This window comes from Lissotriton helveticus, chromosome 5_1 (assembly GCF_964261635.1).
Source record: "Lissotriton helveticus chromosome 5_1, aLisHel1.1, whole genome shotgun sequence".
In the NCBI taxonomy this organism is placed as follows: domain Eukaryota; kingdom Metazoa; phylum Chordata; class Amphibia; order Caudata; family Salamandridae; genus Lissotriton; species Lissotriton helveticus.
Window position 1 is genome coordinate 1,827,298,045 of NC_136065.1, and position 24,092 is coordinate 1,827,322,136.

At 44.6% G+C, this 24,092-nt stretch overlaps 1 protein-coding gene across 1 annotated transcript in view; it reads left to right on the forward strand.

Annotated features, from left to right (window-relative positions):
* TMEM101 (transmembrane protein 101) overlaps window positions 1-24,092 on the forward strand; it is a 59,505-nt gene that overhangs the window by 24,115 nt on the left and 11,298 nt on the right. The window contains exon 3 of the mRNA XM_078645231.1: window positions 2,580-2,726. Coding sequence (XP_078501357.1) covers window positions 2,580-2,726 — 147 coding nt within the window. The remainder of the gene's footprint in view (window positions 1-2,579; window positions 2,727-24,092) is intronic.

Here is a 24,092-nt window from a genome sequence, read left to right on the forward strand (position 1 = left end):
GCTCAACATGCAGCAGCACGTTAGCAAAGCCACAAAAGCAGCTAATTTCCAAATCAACACATTGAGGAAAATTAAACCTTTCCTCCCTGCCGAAGACTTCCAAACTGCTGTACAATCTCTAGTCATCCCTCGAATAGACTACGGAATTGTGGCCCTCAGCGGACTCCCGCTATCCACAACTGCACCCTTAAGAGCCTCCCTGAACGCTGCAGCAAGACTCATTACTGGCTCAAGAAAACATTCGCATATATCCCCAGACTTAAAGTCTCTAAAATGGCTGCCTTTTGAAGCCAGAATACAGCTAAAAATTGCAGTTGACACACGCGGCCGTGCACCACAATGCACCCAACTACCTCGCTCAAAAGTTGTCTATCTCAGGAGGTTCGAGGTCCAATAGAAGTACAAAAAACCTACTCCTGAAACCGCGTAGATTCCGGAAAGAGAAAACATACAAGCGCTCCTTCTCTGGAATGGCACCCAGGATCTGGAACGCGCTCCCGCCTGAAACTAGGCTGATCTCCTCCACTGCACTCTTCAAGAAAGAGGTGAAAACCATCCTTCTGGCCAAGATCTCCTGAACATGAGTGGTACTGTATCAGAGACTCTGCATTGCTTTGTATCACTGTTCACCTTGTCCTCTGGCACTTTACCTCTAACTTGATGTTGTCACTACCAATATATGACACACGTTGATTCACTCTCCAGATGCCCCCACTCAGTGTTCTCGCTTCACTAAGACTTTGGTATAAGCCATCCACACACCCACGGTGCACCTCTATAGTGGGATCAATGACTTGTACCGTCTTATATTACTTGTTTACCTGATTGTATATTGATATGTTTTATGTATGTTACTATTATCCCACCATGTTATTGACTACCATACTACTCCCATTATCTCTGTTCACTCCTACTGCCCCTACCCTGTCTATGTGAAGTGCTCTGATATCTGTAAGGATCTTGTTCGCGCTATATAAAACTTTGAATAAATAAACAAATAAATAAATATACTTTATTTTCAAAACAGCAATCTAAGGGAAGCCTGGCTGAAGTTGTGCTATTTAAAAACTTGAACCAGTTGCAATGGTCACCACTCCAGTTAATTTTTGCCTGGCGGAACCCATCCGCGTATTGCTGGAGATGTCTTGCCTGACTGCATTGTACATATGGGACTGGAAGAAAATGAGCAACTGTTCGGGAAGCATCTTGACTGGGAAGAAGGCAGAATTGGAATTAAGAAACTCTCATACAGCTTCAGATTTACACTATACAGCGGTCATCCCAGAAATTAAATGAAAACATCCTGATGGCTTTCAGCCTCTGGTGGGTGGGTGCATGGGCGGGGGGTGAAACTTCGGAATCTAGAGATTCTGGACCACACAGACGGTGCCTGCCTCCGACATATGGGTGTTGGCCATGTATGGCATTGTATGAAGAGTTGATATTTAAACTATATGACCAGCTTCCTAAATTTGAAGAAGTTTGCGATAATTTTCTCAAACTGATTTGATGATGGTTGTTATATTGTTCATGTTCTCTGTCGTTTGTGGAAGATAGCTGAGTAATAGGTAACAACTGATTAAGTTCTGCAACATATCGGAGAATTGGGAGATCTGTTTTCAGTTTAAATACTTCCTTCATGTTTTTCCTTTTTCTAATCGCTCTTGATTTTCTATATAACGTCCACCTTTTTTGATTACTCTTGTGTGGCTCAGCGTTGTCTTATTCACTCCGACTCATCTTGCAAATCAAAGAACGTATAAGTAAAGCAAACAAAAATGTACCTTTATTCTCTCTCCTAAATACTCCCAATGCGGTACTTTTATTTAGAGTGGGCTTTGGGGTAGCCCCTTGGTCATGATAGAGCTGCAACAACCATTTACCTGATTTAATGTTGTAATGCTTACTTAATTTCAAACTCCTAGGCCACAAAGGTTTTTTAATTTTTTTACATTCACTATTCTCCTTTAACTTAAAATAAGGTTGTTTTAAATATCTTGTTCTATTCTCGTTAAAGCCATGGGGTTAATCTTTTAATGTATAGTCCTAGATTTTTTATTGTTTTGACATGTACTCTAAAGAACTTTCTTATGCATGTGGTAAACACTGATCATCCATTTTACTTGGTCAAGTAATCAAGTCTCTGAAGCAGTTTTTCTGTGACATGGTGACAGTACTCTAAATATAAAGTGATTAGCAGAATAATATAATTTTAATGTTTCATCCTTCTCTTCATCTCGAATGTGTTAGTGTTTGACTTGAACCCTACCCATTTTGCTTTTTAGGGATTTGCCTGTAGAGGATTCCGTTTATGCAATAATGGTGCAGGGGGAGGGGGTAAAGTACATTTAATTTTCACTGGGTCTTGCAAGCTGTGGCTTTTACATTTTATTTTGGTGCAATCTCTCGGAGGTAAAAAATGTTATGTTGCCATGTTGTTAAATTCTTTCCCCATCCCGCTGTGACTAATTTGTCAAATGGGCTCAATGTTCTTGTAATGCACGCTTTTTTCCTATATACAAAAAACTGCCCTGTCAATGACTGGCCATTTGCTGATGTATTACGTTACTTTTTCACAGGTGCGAATGTATTCTCGAACAATCGCCATCATTGGCGGATTGCTGATCCTTGCTAGTGGTGCTGGTGAGATGTATCGACAGAAACCACGAAACAGATCTTTGCAAACAACTGGACAAGTCTTTCTGGGCATCTACCTCATTTGTGTGGTATGTAGACATCTACAATCTGATTACATTCTGAAAAGACATGCTAAAGATTTGAATTCTTTATTTTAAAGAACAAGATCATGCCTCTTACATGAGCAGCACGCATTACTTGAAGCTACGATCTACATGCATTATTGATTTTTGCAGCTTATTTCCTGTGGTGAATTGCAGTCATCCATGAACTGTAGCCATCAAAGGACTTCATTCTAAATAGTGTAACATTTTGATTCACCATATGTTTGGTGTCAACAATACAGGATGTTGGGAACTAGGCACTGATTAACTGAACAGTTGCCCAAAACTCTTTGATATAGCTCTGTTAGATGCATGGTTTGTGGCAATGTTCCTAGATTTTTTTTCATAGTCATTTACTTAGTCTCCGCCCAAGCCAAGTTAACAATTTGTTCTAAACCTGTATGATGATGGAAGAGGGCAAGGTTATTCTTTTGATACCTTTCAATGCATAACTCTTTGTGTCGTCTGTATAGCTGATTACTGATCAGCGTGTCTAGCTGTTGCATGTTTAGTTTAGTTTATAGGCTTGTATAGCGCATGAATCACCCTCTGAAGGGTATCTCGGCGCATGCAGCAGAGGTAACGGCAATGGTCTGATCTAGAATAGAGCTGTTTTCAAGGCTTTCCTAAATTTCCGATGGTCGGGACATTGTCTTAAGGCAATAGGGAGTTGATTCCATATAAGGGGCGCTTGATAAGAAAAGGCCTTGCCTCTTGTTCGTGTCTTTTTCATTCTGGGGATCTTGAGCAGGGATTTAGAGCTTGAAAATATGAATAGCTCCTGAAATGATTTCTTGCAGGGCACCAAAAAATATAACGGAAGCCTTATCTTAATAACGGGTAACTTAATACTCTGCGATTATTTATTTTATTTCCTCAAAAAAAGAAGTTAATCACTTTCTTGCAAAGATCATTTTAATCGTTACACCTTTATAAGGAAGTGCTGGTTTAGGGTATCACAGGCTGTGCTTTGGTCTGAAGGCATCATGTCTGTCTTTCTACCACTTGTTCAGAAGGTTAAATATTCATGCAAGTTCTGGACTATGCCTATAAATGGTTCCTCCAAGAAAGCGGTAATTGCTTTGATGGATTCACTTTTTAGTGTCTTTTTGGCAGAAATCAGGGTTGAAACTGGGCAGAACTTTTGATGGTCCCTGGGGAGCGTTCTTTCAAACAAAGTGGTACTACTTTGAGCTCTAGCCGGTCGATGTAAAGCTTAGTCTCTGGTGCTACTGCCCCCTAACATTAAAACAGGTTCCTTAAATGTCCTTGCACTATCTCTAATTGGTGTAATGCTCCCATAGCCTTTGCTGCATATATTTCTGTATTGATCTCTTGGAGAACGCCAACCCTTGGAACCTAACACACCTGTGCTATTTGAAGGCCTGCTTATCTCATTGGTTAGAACTCTGAGATTCTGTTACATAACATCCCTGTAGGATAGCTTATGATGTTGGTTGCCCGATTACATTTTCCCACACGTCCAAAACCGGCACACTCCCTTTTTAGGCTGCTGTTTGAGTCTACTTCCCCAATTTTAATGTGTGCCTTCTTGCAGGAAAGTGATAATTGGGCTTTTTTCCACTGCATTCCCCATCTGCAATATTTTGAGAAGTTTCTAGCATCTCGTCTATAGTATCTCTTCTACCTTTAGAGGCCAGCTGGTGTATTGTCCACCTGAAAGGCCCATCTGCAATATCTCGTTCTCAACACTTTACCGTCCGCATTTGCACTTTTAGAGATCATATCTAATGTTTTGTGTGCAGTACTGGTGGCCAAATCTAGAGAATTGTCCACCTGTGAAGTGTCTATCTGGAATATTGTCTACCTCGCAATGCTTTACTTCTCGGTATTGCCACTATTTTTAGAGGTTGTTTCTATTGTGTTGTAGTCTGAGGTTCTTGACTAGAGGAATTGAAAGCATCATACTAAGTATCTCAAAATCATTGTGTGTTGTGGCTAGCTTGCCTTAGGTGCCTGTCCGGTAGGAAGAGTGTGAGTTGGCAAAGGCAGTATGTGAAAGTTGGAGGGAGTGGTAGCTGCTTGTTGCTCCCCACAAAGGGCTGTGGGGAGAGTTATGTGTAGTGAGAATGGAAGTGAAAGCAACACAGTACTGAGATAAGGCACTTACACCTGAGAGGTGACATTGGTGCTAGAATGTTGAACAGCCACCTCTTGGGGCATGGGATTGTGATTGGTTACTTGGTGGTATTGTATATTGCTTTTTTCCACTATTGTCTCTTGGACACAGTACTGGAGCACTTAGTGGATATATGCGCTAATTCATTTAGGCACTTTACTCTCTCAGGGTGGTGTGGCTGAACAGACAAGGCTAATTCATGGAGGTTGGTTGCACCTGCAGTTTATTACAACACCATAAATAATAATCCATAATATCCTCGTTCAGTCAGGGATTTGCCTTATTACTCAAAAAGGAATGTATTTAGCAGGTTGATTAATAGTTAATTTAAAAAGACGAGGCACACAAAAAACAGATAGTACAGCCATCTTTTATGGAAAGATACAACCCGAAATGTTGTTATAGCCTATTAGAGTTGGTTGCTAGAGTTCTGCTTCATTAGCAGAACTCTAGTAAGAAATGAGGAATTGGTGTATTTCACCCATAGTAACAGAAACCTATGCTGGACTAAGGAATGGGTTGAAAGCATTCGGCTGTGATGGCTGAGAGAAACATAGCCACCCCTAAACCACTATTTTATATCCCTCATGATCACACAACATACATGCAAATAAATGGGGATAGGGCCACATGAGGCACACATTTGGTAAGGCCTGTAACAATTTATAAATATGAAAACTGACCACTATTGCCATTATCATAATGATTCAAACTCACACAAAACTTCCAATTTCATTAATTATTAGTTTAAATATTTTTACACAGTAGCGCACTGTGAAAGATATAATACTTCACACATTCCATTCCGATTATAAAGCACCTTCCTACCTCAACAGGGTTTTCCAGAGCTGACAGAGCCAACAAACAGAAATGAGATCTAAAAGAGCCCAGTTCTTGAGAATATTTCTAAATATCACATAAGAGTTGCATAGGTTCAGATTGAGTGGCAATGCATTCCATAAATTTGGCTCCTGGAAGGAAAAAGAGCGACCCCCCCTGTCTTGCCAGGCTTACTTTGAAGATAATGGGCAGGTTCGAGTTGCCTGTTCAGAGTTCCCACTTAGAGATATCTAGGCAGATCAGAGATTGTATACATAGAGGACCAGCCAGATGCATTGCTTTATATACAAAGCACAACGCATGAACTTTGTATGTGTAGATATAGGAAGCCAGTAAAGTTGGCGAAGATGTTGGGAGACTGAAACATTACGAGGCGTGTGGCACAGTAAGCGGACCTCCGCATTCTCGATAGTCTGCAGCTGCTTAAGACTGGAATGAGAGGTACCCAGATGTAACACATTACCGTAATCCAATCTAAAAGTTATTAAAGCCTGCACTGTAGTTTCTTGAGTGTTGAAAGGTAGGAACCATAGAATCTTTCTTTAGTATATAAACAAGCCGAAATAGCTTCTGGTCCATGGTCAATCTGTAATCCATCAGAAGCCTAAATCCTGATTCGCCTGACTAGGATTGGGGCAGATATCCAGCTCCTCTGGCCAAAAGTAGGGGGACCTCTGTCTCATTGCTATTTCATTTCGGGCAATTGTCGCATCCAGTTCGCCACTTCCTTCAGATATTATGTACCATCAAATACACAAAAATAAGGGGGGAGAGGTTAAATTCCTACCCCAGCCTCCCCAGTCATGATCTATAACACACAAAAAGGAGGTAGGAACGTATTTTCCAGTGGTGGCATGTGCTCGGTGAGTAAAAACTGCCCTCACTCACAAATTTGTGACATGCTTCCTCATCTGGATTGCTAACTGAAACCCCTGCACAGACCAACGCTTGGGGTGGAGCAAAAGGGATTGGGAGACAATGCGCACATAACGTTTTTGGGATCACCAAAGAAAAAGTGCAGCTTTGTGAAGTGTAAACCTAACTCTGATGTGTCCCTGCTTATAATTTTATTCCTGGGCTATCCGGCCAGGGTTAAAAACTTGAAGGATGGTGGTGAATGGAGAAAATAAGGATCACTACACCCCTACTTACTGCAAATGTGTCGGCATGTTTCTGCCGATACAACTGCGCCCACAATGTTGGGTCACTCCGGCATTCATCAGGACCTTCAGGATCCCAAGACACACCTTCTCTTCCCAAATAGGATTTTCAGGGTCTTGTACCCACCAAGATAGGGTTTATAGTGATATAAACTCTCAAACAGAGTTTCATCAAACTAGTAGCTTGAACGAGCGAGGGACAGGAGCGACTCCCTGTAGTCACACATTCATCAAGGTGAGACCGCTGCCTGCCTATTACCCACCTCTCGTTGTGTAGGTGATTATATACCATGTTAGGAGTGGTGCTGTTGTCCATCGTGGAGAGTGATATCGCGATTTACTCATAATCGGCGCTGAATATCTGCAGAGAAGGGTCAATCTTTATCTTCCATCTAGACCTCTGAGATCTGCTGCCCAGGCTAAGGCTATCGTTCCAACAGTGAAGCGTGCTCGCTGTGGAGGTCGCTCCTTTAGTTACCTTGCTCCCCGCCTCTGGAATACATTGCCCCTGACGCTGCGGGCATGCACCAATCTCTCGGTGTTTAGGAAAGGACTTAAAACTCACCTGTTTGCTATGTAATGCTGTTATGGTTAATTCTGGTTTTATTTTCTGTTATGGCTGTGTGTTTGCTGCTGGTATCTGGTGTGATGATCTTAAGCGCCGGGACGCTCTTTGGAGCAGCTGAGCGCTCTACAAAACAAACAGTAACATAACATAACATAACATCTGCATAGGAATAAATGGAGAGAAAATTTATGGGGTTTGCAATTACCTGAAATTAATGATCTTCCAGAAATGACTGAAACCAGGATAAAGCTTCTCCTTGAAGCCAGATACCTGCAAATCTTTTTAACAGTGATGTGAAACAGTGTAGAATGCTGCACTTAAACCCAAGCGAATCAGAGCCACGGTTCCCCCTCTATCGAACTTTTGCCATAGGTGTTTAGGGATGCCTTGGACCACTGTTTCAGTTCTGTTCTTCGGACGCAATCCAGATTGGGAATGATGCAGTATGTTTTCGGCCTCTAGGGATGCAGAGAGCTGGCCAATAATGTTCTTCTCAATGATCTTTTTCTAGAGAGACAGTAAAAAAATAGGGAGATAGACTAGTCAGATACCGCCAAACTATTATTTTTTTAATAATGGTAGTACCATAGAATGCTTCCATGCCCTAGGGTCCTTTCTGCAAGCTATGGAAGTATTCTGCAGATCAATTCCGATTGGAGAGAGCGTACCACTCACTGTGCTTAACATACCTGACAGTAAAAGGGCAGAAGAAGAACCTGATTAATAGCTTTTAAAAGGGTCAGAAAAGGTCTGCTTTCTAAAGGCTGAAAGTCAGTTTCTTTGTTGGGACACTAATTGTAGTAGTATCATTTAAGATGACTGAACTACCAAAGGTGGCATAGATGGTAGTTACCTTTTTCCAGAAAAATTCTGCTAGTTCATTGTAATCCTTGTGAGATGAGGAGAGTCATTATTCCAAAACAAAGGGAGAGGTAGGGTAGTAGGATACTCTTACACCCCAGTATCAATGAAATAAACAAAACAAGAGTATTCTATAGCAATGGTAGAGACCATCAATAGGGAGCAGATCAACGACTTCACTTAAGGCGTTATATTTTGAAAGAAAGCCCTCACTCACCACCTAGTGATGACATGCTTCATCATCGGGCCCCACAGAGGGGATCTAGCATCCCCTCTGTGTGCTGCGACGCCAGATCTACTGCGGAGCGGGTTGGTGGGTAAGGACAGTGCTGTGCAAAGAATTATAAGTGAGAGTCATTATTCTACATTAGCATTAACATTAACAATCTGGAAAGCTTCTTTCATGGAGTTGCTGCTGTAGAAATTATTTCTGAGTAATAAGCAGCATGTGCAGATCTGTAGGCCCTATGGTAGATTCTAGAGGCCTCCTACAATCTTATTTTATCTTGTACTAAATAATGCTTATGTCTAATGCACCCAAACACTTGCAGTCCTCCTTTAGGGCTAAGACTGTGTCTGTAAATAATGGAGCAGGAGGACAAGAGTTACCTTTGCTGCTGAGTTGCAACGGAAATACTAAATCCAAAGTGGATCAAAACCAATGATCCACTATAATAGTGCGCGTATCTACCAACCCCTCTAGCTTAGGCAGGTACGTTTTTTGAAGGTGAACATTAAGTTTATGGGATCAAATGCTAGCCCAGTTCCTAGAAAGGGCTGCAGGAGCTCTGTGCCTTTCTATCAATGCATTCCTTGATCAGAACCGGGATTGCAAAGTGATCCAACCAGCTAATGGAAAATGGGCAACTCTACAAAGGCATTGGATAAATTGATGACTACCAGTCTGGGAGATATCCGGCCTTGTGGGTGGGTCCCTTAACTAAATGTTGTAGCCCCAGTGCTATAAAATCGTCAACAATGACTAAAGCTTTATAGCATTTGCTGCTATCAAATATTAAAGTCCTCTAAGATAACATTGACACATTTGAGAATAAGGGAGAGAGAGTGCCTCAGTCAGTCTGGAGCTCCAATTGCTCATCAACAATGACTAAAGCTTTATAGCAATTGCTGCTATCAAATATTAAAGTCCTCTAAGATAACATTGACACATTTGAGAATAAGAGAGAGAGTGCCTCAGTCAGTCTGGAGCTCCAATTGCTCAGCAGGAATGGGTGGGTGGTAAATTGGAAACCCAGAAACGGTGAAGTTATTAGTCATACCTAGGGAGAGGAATGCACATTCACCATCCAAGAAAGGTCTGGTACCTGGCAGGAAAACACAGACTTGAAAATGATGGCTAACCTGCCAAATGCAATATAGTGCGTTGGATGCTCATGGAGCCAGGTTTCTGTAAGGAAAACTACATCAGGCTTGTGGTCCAGTAAAAAAAAAAGGAAAGATTTATGAATGATGCTGCACCAGAGAACGGCAATTAAAACTGAAGAGCCGATGGAGTGCTGGCTTATTCCTCTCTAGGCCGTCTGCTCGGTGAGAGGAATCTGAGTCCCTGGCTCTGTGAGATAACTGCAATGATGACATCCTTCCTTGAGTACCAGCAAGGGGGGTCGAAACTAGCCCTGCAACTCTGTGTTGTAGTCTGACTGATTAGACACAGCTGTACCCTTGGGTATGATATCCTCCCTGGAGGTGTAAGGCCAGGGTTTGTTGCCCCTGGGCCCAATCGGGCACGGACAGGCTTGCTTTCAGCTCTATGCCCTCCCTTAAGTAGGACATTTAGCTTGTTGAAGGAGAATCTACAAGGTCAGAAAGTTCTCCCCAAGAACTGTATTTTCAAAATGGCCACCTAGATTGCCAAACACTATCCATTTTATATACACATTATCTTACTGACATGAAATAAAACATGTAATGTTGAAATTGAACACATTTGCACTGTTCAAGTGAAGATTCAAAGTACACCACCACCGTTTTAATTTTTAGATCTTCCCAATGGCACCTGCGCTATCGCTTCCTAGACATTTTGTTTACTAACAGGGGTCTTCGAGGCCCCCCATTGGTTGGCTTCATTGTCACTTTCACTTGCTTTCTTTTTATTAGTTGGCATGTGCTTCATTCACGCCCGTTTTTAGTGTGTGTCTGTACCCTGGAGCATGGCCCTAATACTTGTATCCTTCCCCTGCTCCCTTATTGGGCGCTACTGTTTATGTTCTGGCTTGACAGCACAGCTGTTGCCAGACAATTACGTCAGCATCACTAGAGGTGGATTTTAGCTCTGCCAAAATGTTGGGAACCAGGAGTACATTTTGATTGGGCAGAAGTTGTGTGCTGCCACAAAAAAAAAGTGATTGCCCTCCAAGCAGCTGTAACCATTTTGTTCATTTATCCAACTCCCTGGGCTTGAACTTTCAGGGGCATGCACATGAGATTAAAATGCTATTAAAATGTCTTGGATAACTAGATATTTGATGTTGTGTTCTCGGGCAGCCGCACATCTGGGAGGAGGGCAGTCATTAATCTGCATTGAGTCTTAGGTCTGGCATGACAATGCAACAGTCACCTGACCTTTTGACCTCCACCAGTATCATTTTGCAGTTTTTGCTTCCACTCAAATACATGTCTATTGCCATGGTATTTACTTGTAATGCTTCCCATTACCAACTAACATTCCTTTAAATCCAAACCTAATGGCATTGCCAGTGCTTTTTTATTTTAGTCTAGGCACGCGACAAGAGTGCATAGCTTTTCGAGCACACTCCCTTGTGTTCTTGACGTCTGTATTGCTTTGGTCCCTCACCTTTATGTGGCTCCATCCTCTGTTTTACTTGCCCTCCTCTCTGTGTAGTTGCTATCCCTTCTACCCGCCTCTTGTTGGTGGTGTTGCTTTCCCTTCCACCCAACTGCTGTCCATACTGTTGCTCTCCCTCCGTTTCCCCCCCCCCCCTCCTCACCTCCCCAATGCAATAGGTCTTGCATTTGTTTGAGTTAGAGCTATTTGGCATTTTAAGTAGCAATGTTTTTTTCCCGAAGTGTTATGTAGTGTGTTTATGTGGTGTGTAGTGGCTTGTATTGTAATAGTTGTTGTATTATGTGGTGTGGATTTGTGTAGTGGAAATATGTGGCATGGTGTGCTGTGGAATAATGTGGAGAGTATCAATCAATCAGGAATACTTCATCAGACTTTAAAAGAGCCATAAGAGAATGTACAAACGTATTTTCATTTAAAATATAGCGAATCCACATACTAATTTTTTTTAAATCTGTAAACTTTGTGTATCTACTTCGAATCTTAAAAACAGTAAAAAAAAAAATCATTTAAAATGCAGTATATTATCTCATTTGTTCCTAGGAAGAGTAGATATTCCCTGCTGCCAATAATAGTGGGCAGATGAACTGCGTCCTCTGGGGGGGGGGGTATAAAATCTACGAAATAAGATAAAGTGCGTAGTACTTTGGGATGAGCAACTGTCACAAGGACAAACAGGGAGTGATGCAAACCACAGTCCTTGACTAGGGAATGCAACTAAGAAGTGTGTAATTTTTCAACACAACCTAGTCAACAGAAATGTCCTCCTTTTATTTAGCTCGATTTGCAGATAAAAGGCAGGTTCTCTTTGTAGCTGAGGGGGGAGGCTCTGAATGACCAGTCATGTTAAATATAGGGCCTGCCCGCACATGACTTTGATAGAAGAGTGATTTAATAGTGGCAGACGATACATTTTTTAATGAATCCGGGTTTGTATAGTATTCTATGACACTCATTTTAGAAAAACTCATTTTGACATACCTTAACCAGGTATGTCTAAGCTATTATCCAGCTTCAGGCAGTCTGCCATTATTGTCCAACAGAGGGTGGCCTCTGGGTTCTTCCAGGTTATAGCCAGAGCAACAGTGTTTGTATTGCAGTATAATTTTTCAAATAGCTCAGTCCGACTTCCTCATGACCGAAAGAAACAGAGGAGCTCTGGGGCACGGAGAGAAGTCTTCTTAGAAACTTGTTCTGAATTATTTGAAGTGATTTACAATTTACGTGTCCCCACGCCCCAGCCCCAGATGTTAACACTGGAAGACTTTTACTCTCTTAAATACATAAAGTCTCTTTAGTTGGTTTATGTCCCAATCTTTTAGCAAACCTAAAAATAGCATGAATCTATTTTTGAAATTGCATGATTACGATATTTAAGACATTTTTCCTGTTAAACTCAACATCACATGTACCCCCAGGTTAGTAAAATGTGGTAGTTTCTTAATTTCTTCAACACCCAATAAAACATTTCTCGTTTTAGATTTTTTGGACCAAATTTCATGATAAATGATTTAGTAGGATTAACTTTTAGCCCCTGATCGTTCATGAAAGCATTAAATGAGTCAAGCGTTATTTGTAGGCCATTTGTTGTCCCAATTATCAGGACAGCATCGTCAACATATAGCAGTACGGGGATTTGGCATGAGTTGCATCTTGGGGTGTCCTTCCCCACCTTACATAGTTGGTCTCCAGGCCCATTAGTATATAATAAAAAAAAAAGGAAAGGGGCCAAGACACAGCCCTGCCTTAACCCCTATATCAGAGGGGAATCCTTCAGTCAAATCTCCCTTACTGCTATAGCGTACTGAGACTGAGGTGTATTCAGGAAGCCTACTAAGCTGGGTGATAATTGCTCCATTTGTTGGCTGCGATTAACTGTGTCGAAGGCACAGGTTGGGTCCATAAAGGCTAGATGAACAAAACCTCTGTGCTTTGGTGTACCTTTGGACAATTAATGCCAGATTTAGTGTTTGTTCCACAGTTCAGAGTCCTGGCCGGAATCTGAATTGATAGATCGAGAGTGCTTGGTGTTCAAGTGCCCAAAGTTCTAGTTTGGCCAAGATTACCCTGCCCAAGATTTTAACTGAACGGTCAAGCAAGGAAATTGGACGATAGCAATGAGGTTGCGTTTTGTCCCCCTCTTTAAAAATCGGCACTATAATAACTTCTTGCCAGGCCTTGACTAGTGGGCCCACTATTGCTGCTTTTAAAACGTTTGTAATCAAAGGGGCCCAGAAATCTGGTAAATACTTATATAAATCAACCGGAATTCTGTCCGGGCCCGGAGCTTTCTCTGGGCGACTATTCTCTATATGTCAATGTAATGGGAGTGCAAGGGGGAGAGAAAGGGAAAAGGCCGCCCCCCACTCAAACTGTAATGTACACAATATGGCCTAACCCATCAAAACACTGAATACTTTAGTCTTCCGGTGACAGAAATTCTGGGGGTATGTGCAACATTTCACAATTCCCCAACACGTTTACTATACAACTATTTATTTCTGTCCCAGTGTCTTTTCTTATGAGAATGTAAAAAAAGGGGAAGAAAATGTCAAATACCATCAATACACCACACCATTCATCAAATGAAAAATATGTGGAGAAAGAGAGAAAGTACCTCACGGTAGAACCGCCAATGGGGTTGCTGGCTGACAATTATCAGTATACCCACTTATCATCATAGGTAACTTACTCTCTTGTAGTGGAAAAGAAAGGAGACCGAAACAAGAAAAAGACCAGACACCATACAACAGTGCTTTTTCTTCATGAAAACCAGAAAGCGTGCTGGTTATTCATGCAATAGCAAGGCGAGGAAAACCACGCTTACTATTGTGTGTACACATACACCTAAATTACCCCAGTGAGAAATAATAAATGTGGATCTCACCATTAAAATTAAAGAGCTAGCTGGCCACTCCTTATTTTATTTTGGGCTGCGAGCTCTTCAAATTAAAACCGGTTCACACTGAACCAATTTTTACTATAGCCAACATGTTTCGTTGCTCTATTTTATGCAACTTCTTCAGGGCCAACGAGGGGTTATCTTCTCATATTTCCACTTCAATATTTACACCACCTGGAGGTTGCGTCGTGGTAGCATACCTGCAAACCTCTCACTTAGGACGCCAGTGTCAATTGATCACGTGTCCAACAGAAAACCAACTGCAGTCTGGTCTTCCCAGGCATTTCACACCAGCGTCGTGAAATCGACCCCATCCCTATTCTCTAAGGCCAGCAGTATTTTACTCCCCTCTGTTGATTTTCTTAAGGCCTGGGCAGATCTTATCACAGTTTTTTTGTTTTATAACTGAAGATCTATTTACTGTCCTTTGTTCCGGGGAAAATATTCCCGAAAAGTGATTCAGCCAGACTTCAGCTGGAACTACGGTATCTATGTAGGGCGTTACATCACCGGACATAGAGAATGAGTTTACCACCTCCCAGAAAGCACAGGAGTCTTTTAGCGTTTAGGTAATTATTAGATCTTTCGAGGCCTTATCCTTCAGGTACCGTTTCCTTTCTCCAATTACATTTTTATGATCTTGCTTTGCTTTTGTTATTTCATCCTTATTCCTCTGGGTCTTTTTTAAGGCCGACCATAGCGCCTTATGGGCTTCAGAGCAGATCTTGAAATGAAATTAAATGAAAAGGGGTTTTATTAAGCGCAGCAGCTGCCCTGAGGCGTCCAGGCGCTAAGAACTAGGTTGGTACCTTCCAGTGTAATCGGACCAGGGGTTAGCCTAGCTTAGTTAAAAAAGGTTTTAAGCTGTTTACCAAAGCTCAGCAAATTAGAATTAGATCTTAGATGGAGGGGGAGTGAGTTCCATAGCTTGGGCGCATTGTAGGAGAAAGACCGGCCTCCAGCTCTAGATCTCCGGATCCGGGGGGCAGTCACTAAGAAGGCATAGGATGAGCAAAGCTGTTTATTGGGTTGGTGGGGAGTAATCAGAGAATGACTGATTGCTGGGCCAGACTTCCAGTATGCTTGGTGGGTGATGCACATAGATTTGAACTTAATTCTTTCCCTGACAGGGAGCCAGTGTAGAGCTCTCAACCCAGGCTCTATCTGGGTTCTGCGTGGATTCCAAGCAGTGCGCGTGCTGCACAGTTCTGAATCCGCTGAAGTTTTTGCAGACAATATTCAGGCGCCCCTAAGTACAGGGCGTTACTGAAGTCAAGGCGGGACTGGATTAGGCCCTGCATGACTACCTGTTTGGCCTCAAAAGGTAGAAGCGGAAGGATTTTTTTCATCATCCTGATGAGACCAAAGCAGATCGCTGACAGTTTAGTTGCTTGTGTATTAAAGGTCAAGGACTTGTCCAGCCACACCCCAAGACTTTTTATATTGTCTCTGGGTGTGGGGGGTGTGCCCAAGCTAATGGGCCATAACAGCTCCATGGTGGAGGGGGATGATGGACCAAGAAGCATAAGCTCGGTTTTATCCCCATTGAGCTTCAGGCATGACTTAGTCATCCAGCTCTTAACCTGTTCCAAGCAGGTTGTCAGATTGGTCTGTGGTTGGTGGCAATTTTTTTGCGCAAGAGAGACCACTAGCTGAGTGTCGTCCGTATATGTAATGATCTTAATACCATGCGGACGGACAATCCCAGCCAGCGATCTCATATACGCATTGAATAGCTTGGGGCTCAGGGATGAGCCCTGCGGCACCCCACAGCCTAGAGGCTTGCTTGCGGAGACAAAGGCTCCTTCAAAGACTTGAAAGGTCCGATCACTTAAAAATGATTTGAACCAAGCCAAGGCTTCTCCTGATATTCCTAGATTAAGGAGACGGCGCAGGAGGATTTTGTGGTTCACCGTGTCAAAGGCGGCGCTTAGATCAAGGAGGATCACTGCCACTGCTCCCCCCTGATCCAAAATCCACCTAGCTTCCTCTGTTACCGCCATCAAAGCAGTTTCCGTCCCATGTTTGGGGCGGAAGCCCGTCTGGGTATCGTCAAGCAGGTGGTTACTCTCGAGAAACCTAGTTAAGGAGATGTTAATGTTTTTCGAGGACTTTGCTTGCCCAGGGGAGCAATGAAATCGGGCGGTAATTATTGAGGTTGCCAGGGTCAAGGGTGGGTTTCTTCAGGAGAGCTCGTACCAAGGCGTGTTTCCGGGTAGGTGGTACTGTCCCAGTCACTATGGAAGAGTTCAATAACTCCATGAGTGTGGGGAGAATAACTTTGTCGGCCAAGACCAGCGTGCTCGAACGGGCAGGGTCACATGGCGAGCCAGACTTTATTTGGTGCATCAGGGGCTCGAGAGTTTCTGGGTCTAACAGGGGAAAATGATCTAAGGTGTTTCGGTGAGAATCCTCCACTTCTGCAGCTAGATGAGGTCCTTGGGTGGGAGATTCTAAATCTATATCCGGAAAGGATAAGTAAATTGTATTTACTTTGTGAAAGAAGAACTCAGCCAAGTCATTACATCGGGAGAGTGGGTTGTAATTGGCGGCCGGAGGTGGTGTAAGCCTAGTCAAACTTTTTACTGTTTGGTATATCCCTTTAGGCTTGGATCTAGCCGACATTATTTTCTCGCTGTAATAGGCTGATTGTGTTGATTTTATTTCGGATTTATAGGTTCTAATAGCCTCCCTATATGTGGCTTTATCCGTGGTGGCATAGCTCAGGCGCCACTTTCTTTCCAGCCTCTTACATAGACGCTTTTTACCTCTAAGCTCTTCTGAGTACCAAGGCGCTGTTTTGCGCTGCCTTTTTGAACTGGTGGTACGAAGGGGGGAGTATGGAGTCCAATGATTTCGTAATCAAGTTGTCATATTCATTATTATCTGAAAAAGGGTCGCAGGAGAGAAGGGGTCTAGTGGTTGTAAGAATGTTGGTCCAGTGTGCCAAGCGTAGTTTAGGCCAGTTTCTCATTCTTCACGGGGTGGGAGTGGAGGGTAGGAATTTGTGTGGTCCAATTGAGGGGAATCAGAAAGTGATCAGTCCAGGGAAGACGACTGATAGTGCCTACTTTGAGGTGTGCGCAGTTGCTAAATACAGGATCTAAAAGGTGGCCTTTGACATGTGTGGGAGATGGAACAAGTTGCTCTAGTTGGACTGCAGCCAGACTCGCCGTCATCTCTATGGCGACGTTGTCCAGAATATTGTCAAATGAACATTGAAGTCGCCAAGTTGCGTGAAATTTGACTGAGAGGTAACCAGTTCGGCCACAGCATAGGGTAGAGCTGTTTGGAACTGCTTAATTGACCCAGGAGGACGGTAAATAAGAATGCCTGTAAAGCTGTCATTGGGGGAGAATTCAATGACAAAGGGCATGCTTTCACAGTCAGCGATGGTCTCTATAGAGCAGGGACACGTATATATGTCCTTGTAAATAATAGCAAGCCCCCGCCTTTTCCGTGAGCGCGGTCCGTGCGGGCTATCTGGTAGCCAGATGTAAGGGCTTGCACCAGGTCAGGCTCAGAGTCTTGAGTCAGCCAAGTTTCAGTCAAGAAGACTGCATCGGGCATATGTTCGTCCAACAGTAGTGCCATTTCTAGGCTATGTTTAGGCAGGGACCTACAATTTAAAAGAAACGCGGTAGTCCCGCGAATCATTCTTGCTTGGTGGGCTGATGAGCTCTGTGTTACAATAAGGACAGAGGTGGGGAATCTCCAGAGGGTGGAACTGGTGATGGCAACTTATTATTACAGGGGTCCGTAGTTGGTAGAGAGACTCTATGCTGTAATGCTTCTTCAGTCTCAATGAAGGAGCAAGTGGGGTATCCCCTAGCCCCGGTCTGACGCGGACAGGCGCAGACGGGCTTGCCTTTGGCGTGCCGGCGGCGCGCCCGCTGCACCGTCGGGAATCAACATTCATTTTATAGGGCGGAGGAGGGTGGGAGGCAGCCAACAGCTGGTGCGCTATCCTCGTTCACCCCTAAGATGGCGTCCAACCCTGTCTGCGCCCGCGTCAGAGCCTACTCGTCTGACCGGGGAGCGGGGTTCGAATTACAGCGAGGGACCGAGGTTTCAATACAATTAAAGTAAGATTGTTGCAATCACAATACTTATCACAAGTTGTTTTAAAAGTTTAAAAGGTTTTTACTGCAGCCTAGTCCCCGGCTTCCGCCTCAGGGGAAAGTACAATACTAATTCCTGTTAAACCATCTTGGGTTTTCAGGGGTTTTTCTACTATATTTAGTTGATCTGCCATGAGGCCATTTAAATTTGTAAAGGCCACTACGTCATTCTCCGATAAGGGAGAGTCTGAGAGCACTGTCTCGATATCGGCCAAATAATTTGTCATTAGGTCTGCGAGAAAGGCCATCTTATCAACCTTTTCCCATTTAATACTGATGGCCTTATTTCTGTTATATGCTACCCTGTTCTGACTATTCTTGTCCTTTTCTGCTGTCAAAAGTATATTTAAAGTTAAAACAATGGGGATGTGGTCATTCATACAGCTAGCCTTAACTACACGTCCCGTAAAGAATTTAGCTAGATCTTCATAATTAAAATATGGTCAATAGTTGAAGAAGATAAGGGACCCACATATGTTGGAACCTGGAGGGAGATAACCACATCCTGGTCTTGTGCGAATTTCAAATTCTTAGCAATGGCAACTCTATTTAATTTATCCCCATAAGAAGTATGTTTGAAATGGTTCATGGGCTGTTCCTTCTCATCGCAGATACCACAAGATTCCTGGACCCTAGGGTCACAAGTTCCTATATTAAAATCCCCTACCCAAATTATTTGCTAATCCTTTATATGATTATTCTGAGCTTCGATTATTACATCCTCTAGGTCATCTATATTTGTCACAGTTGGATCAAAAACATTGTAATAATAGTTAATTAAGAGCCAATCAAATATCTCTCGGCCCAAGAAAACCTCATAAGAAAAGTAGGCACCTCGGAAGAGATGGGGAACTTTAATGGGTCCCGAGGGGCTAACTCTGGGCCTGTAAATAAAACACACAGTCAAGAATTAAAATAGATACCAACTTTGAGGCCTGATACATTGCTGGGCACAACTTGGAAAACGACTGGAAATAAATAAAGAGCAATTAACCAAAGCGAGACATGGCTATGTGCAATTTGAAAGGGGACTGCAGGCTTAAAAAACGAGCAGCAGACTAACTAAGTGGTGTTAAGGAGCACACTTCTGAAAGCAAGTAGGCAAGTAATTAAACAGAGAATTAGCTCCAGCAGGGTAAGAAAACTGTAGGCCTTCCAATCCAGTGGAAGCGGATAGCCGAAAAAGGATATTCAAGTAAAAGGGACACATGTGTTTCTAAAAGATACACAGCACCATTTATTGATGTCTTTGTGATCATGTAAAGAGGACGGCGGCCAGATGGAGTACCGGGCTGTTTCAAAATCCGGTCTAAATGTTGGTGCCTATGCATGATTTAAATGCAGTTGGCAAGCTTGCAACACGAGCAGCAAACATAATATGCCAGTGTCTTGTTTTAACAATAAGTGTTGTGCATTTGCTGCATTGCTTTCTTAAGGATGTTGCAATTAACGGGCATTAAAATAATCCACAAACCAATTAAGCAACACACTCTGTTTTATAATAAACAGTAACCATACATATGTCAAACACACAAGCGCAACATTAAAAAAATATACTAATACAATATAACATACATAAAAGCCTTTCGGGAGGAGGCCAAAGGAAATGATGGACGGAGCATTGACAATACAAGCACTCGCCCCCAGTCAACTGATCTGGGTTTAATCCATCACCGTTCTTTAGCCCACTTTGCCACCCCAGTTCAGACATGGCCATATGCAAATCAGTCTGACCCTGTGCCTCATGGGAACAGTCCAGCCCGAACTGCCAAGCCATGCCTTCCCTGGACCGGAAACAAGCTACCGAGGACCGGTTTCTGGCATTTGAGCCGTCTTCAGCCCGGCTTGCTTGAATCCAGTGGCAAAGTGAGCAAGGGACTCACGTCTGAGCATACCCTGCCAACTTATGGCGATGGATTTAGGCCCAGATCCTTGTACTGGGATGAATGTATGACATTGTTCTACATTCTGTCCATCAACTGTGTTTTTTGCAATTTAGGGAGGAGGCAGCTGCAGCCCATGAGAGGAAGTGAAGAGCAGCTACTCCGAATACAAACATGCTACAAGAGTGCAGGAGGTGGTGTTCTGAGAAGGCACATGAGATTAAGTGAACTGGGAGAAGCAGCGAGGGCAGAGCGAAAGACAAAGTAGTGCACTGAAGCAAAACCTATGGGCCATAATGAAAGGTTTCATGTAGCAGGGGCAGTGTCCAGGCAGAACAAAAGGATGGACTATTAAGTGTTTACCAATGATCAGCCAGCATTTCTGAAGGACAGTAAGAGGAACCAATGAAAAAGTGGGTGTTTTTTAAAACCCATATTCTGGATACTGCATGTCTCTTTGAGACAGCGCTCCAAGGCGAGACCTAAAAAGCAATGTGGGACTGTCCGCACTGGTCGCCTGATAGTGCTTTTTTCCATCATACCCTTCATCCATGTTACCCTTCATCCATGTTGTCTCCATACTTCCTCCATGTTGTTTTTTCCCAGCCATGAAAAAAAAAATACTATGACTTGGCCAGCATTTAAAAAATAAAAAAAATGTAGTATCAGCCATGCTTTTACAAAGCCAATAGCTTGTGTACACAAGACCTTTTGAATTTGACTTTGCTTTTGGTGGTGGGTTCTGCCTCCTGGATGCAGAGGTGGCTACAAGTAGAGTCTCTATGTCTCTATAATTGGTTTTGCATGATGTGGAACACGCCCGGATTTGCTCTTTTTGGTTGTCTATCATCTCTGAGACCATAAACATTGTACTCTGCTGTATGGGACAGGGTATACGTGGATGGCGCACTGTTGCCATGCATCCCAGTCTCAACTCCCTCTCTGAGAAGGAATCCTGCCTCCTTTCAAAACCTCGAATTAGCCATTTTAGGTTTAAAGTATTTTATTATCGTTTCCACAACAAGGAAAAACAATACATATAAGGAATACGGCAATCACGATAATGCACAGCAAAGACTCTCAGCAGAGACGCCATCAACAGTAGAAAACGATCAGCTAAACGTCTACAGAGCCCCAACAGGAGCATGAGCGGCATGACCTACCCATTCCAAACCCATAAAAGAAAAACACCCCCCCAACTCCCTTCCCTCCCTGCTCGAACTCCCCCCACCCTCCCCCGTGCCTGTGCAAATGTCCAATAGTCCTCCACATTCTCAAAGGAGCTCTGCTCACATCCTATCCTCTCCCTCACACCAATCATGGAATCGGGGCGGTCAACCGCATCAGCCTGAGATATCGTGGACAAGTGATCTCTTTGAACTCCAATTGTAACAGGACTCTAAAAGGCTGCCACAGGTCATCAAATTTGTCCACCTCCCCCGCCACCGTGAGGGACATCTTTTCCATCCCCAAAACATGCCACAGCCTGTGCAACCAGCCCGTGATAGTAGGAAGTGTGGTGGTGCGCCAGAAAATAAGTATGTTCTGGATCGCCGATCCTAAAGCGATCGCTATGTGTCTGCCCCTTCTAGACCGCAGTGGGTACATCAGGCCATTGGGTAACCCTAGGAGAACATAGGCAGGAAGGCGGGGTATTTCAATATCAAAGCACTGGTCTAGTTCATCTAAGACCTCTCGCCAGTACGGACCCAGCAACGGGCAATCCCATAAAATGTGCGTGAGTGTACCTGTTTGCCCACATTCGCGCCAGCACGTGTCTTGGATGTGATGGTTCATGTCGTGCAACCTCTGAGGCGTGTAGTACCAGTACGTGGATACCTTCGTAAAGGTCTCCGTGAGTCCAGTGTGGTATGCCGAGTGCCGTGCTCTATAGGAGATGTCGTCCCATTCCTTGTGACTCAACGCCCTCCCTAGCTCCCGCTCCCAGCGAGCCCTCCCGGGGTTATAAAAGTGGTGTGGGGGGGGGTTGTAGGAGCCGATAAATGTCCGAGATGAGCTTGGCGTCCGAGGAACGTGTTGCAAGCCACATCTCATACGGAGTGAGCTTGCGATCAGCCAGGTCCCGCACCTGCGGCTGTAGCGCCCAGTGGCGGACTTGCATGTAGCGCATACGCTCCGTCTCGGGTAGATGGTAGTCTCTGCGCAAGTCATCGAACGGCACAGCGCCCTCCGAGCCATAAATATGAAACAATGCACAGCACCTGGCCGCCTGCCATTGCGAAAACGCTCCAGGTTCCGTCCCGGGTCGGAAGTCAGGGTTCCCCGCCAAAGGCGTGAGCGGCGACGGGAAGGTGGTGAATTCATTCCGAACACTCACGGCATCCCAAACCCGAAGCGTGGTCTGCGTAACTAAGGACGCATAGAGATTAGGGGGCCGATGATTTCGGCGCAGGAAGGGTATCTCTTGCAAAGTCCTGCCTGCCACCGCCTGATCTTGAAACAGCCAGTGTCTGTCAGATTCCCATTTACTCCACTCCACCAAGTATCTCAGCTGCGCCGCCTGGTAGTATTTGTGCAAGTCCGGGATGCCAAGGCCACCAGACTCGGGCGCCAGCGTGGAAAGGGCTCTCCTGAGTCTGGGTTTACGACCCTGCCAAACAAATCTCGCGATGTCGGCCTGGGCCTGCCGTATCCACCCTTTCGGCGGTTGTAGTGGCAAAGCCCGAAACAGGTACAGCACCTGCGGTAGGAGAGTCATTTTTACTGCAGCGATGCGACCCAATAGTGATAGCGTACCTTTGCTCCAACGGAGCAACTCCTCCTTCAGCTTCTTCCCCAAGGCTGCATAGTTAGCCGTGACCATGGCATGCAGGGATGGTGCCAGCAGCACACCCAGATACGGGATCAGGTCTCTAGACCACTGCATGGGGAATCGGTCTTGTAGTTCCAGCCTGGTGGTGGAGGCGAGCGAGACGTCAAGGGCCATAGACTTGCTCATGTTCATTTTAAACCCCGCCACTGCCGCAAAAGCGTCCAGCTCTGTAAGACAAGCAGGGAGCGCATCTTTCGGGTTGTCCAGCATAAAGATCACATCATCCGCATACAGGCTGATGGTGTGAATGTAGCCCCCCATCTTAACACCCGTCACTTCCGGGTTACGTCTAATCCTCTGAGCAAACGGCTCCATGTACAGAGCAAAGAGCAGTGGGGACAGGGGGCACCCCTGTCTGGTTCCCCGTTCTATTGCGAATCGGGCGGAGTTGCAGCCATTGACCCTCACGGTCGCAGTGGGAGACTTGTAACAGTTGAAGATGAGGGTGCGAAACTTCTCACCCATCCCCAGTTTGCAAAGCACCTTCTCAAGGTAGGGCCAGTGCACACGATCGAACGCCTTCTCCGCGTCCACCGAAAGCAGCATGCGCTCCCCAGGGACCCGAGAGGCTTTCTCCAAAACGTGGATCACCCTCTTGGTGTTATCTACCGTCTGCCGGCCCGGGACAAACCCAGCCTGATCCGGGTCCACCAATCCCGGGAGGTGAGGCGCCAAACGCGCCGCCAGAATGCCCGTGTAGAGCTTGAGGTCCACATTGAGCAGTGAGATCGGTCGATAGGACGCACATTCGGTACGGTCCTTCCCCGGTTTAGGAATAACCGAAACCGTCGCCCCCAGTAAGTCCGGGGGGATAGCCCCGGGCTCTGCAAAGGAGTTAAAAAGTCGCGTCAGCAGTGGGGCCAACTCCGGGCAAAACGTTTTGTAGAAGAGTGGAGTATAACCGTCGGGTCCCGGGGCCTTCCCATGTTTGAGTCGGGAGATAGCCCCGATCACCTCCTCCGGGCGAATATCCCTCTCCAGGTAAATGTAAATGTAGTATACTTGTAAAGCGCACAGCTGCCCCAGCAACGGGGCGTCCCGGCGCTGTATAACTCTGGGGAACCCGTCCTGGCTTTCCCTGTGGGATGGTCCCTTGCTGGGAGTCCCCAAGGTGGAGCCAGGCATCCCCGGAATTGGTGGGGCCGTTGTGGAGATTAGGCAAGCTAATGCCCAGAGTTGCCGAGTGGAACCCCTGATTATAGTAAGCACCGAAGCGAGA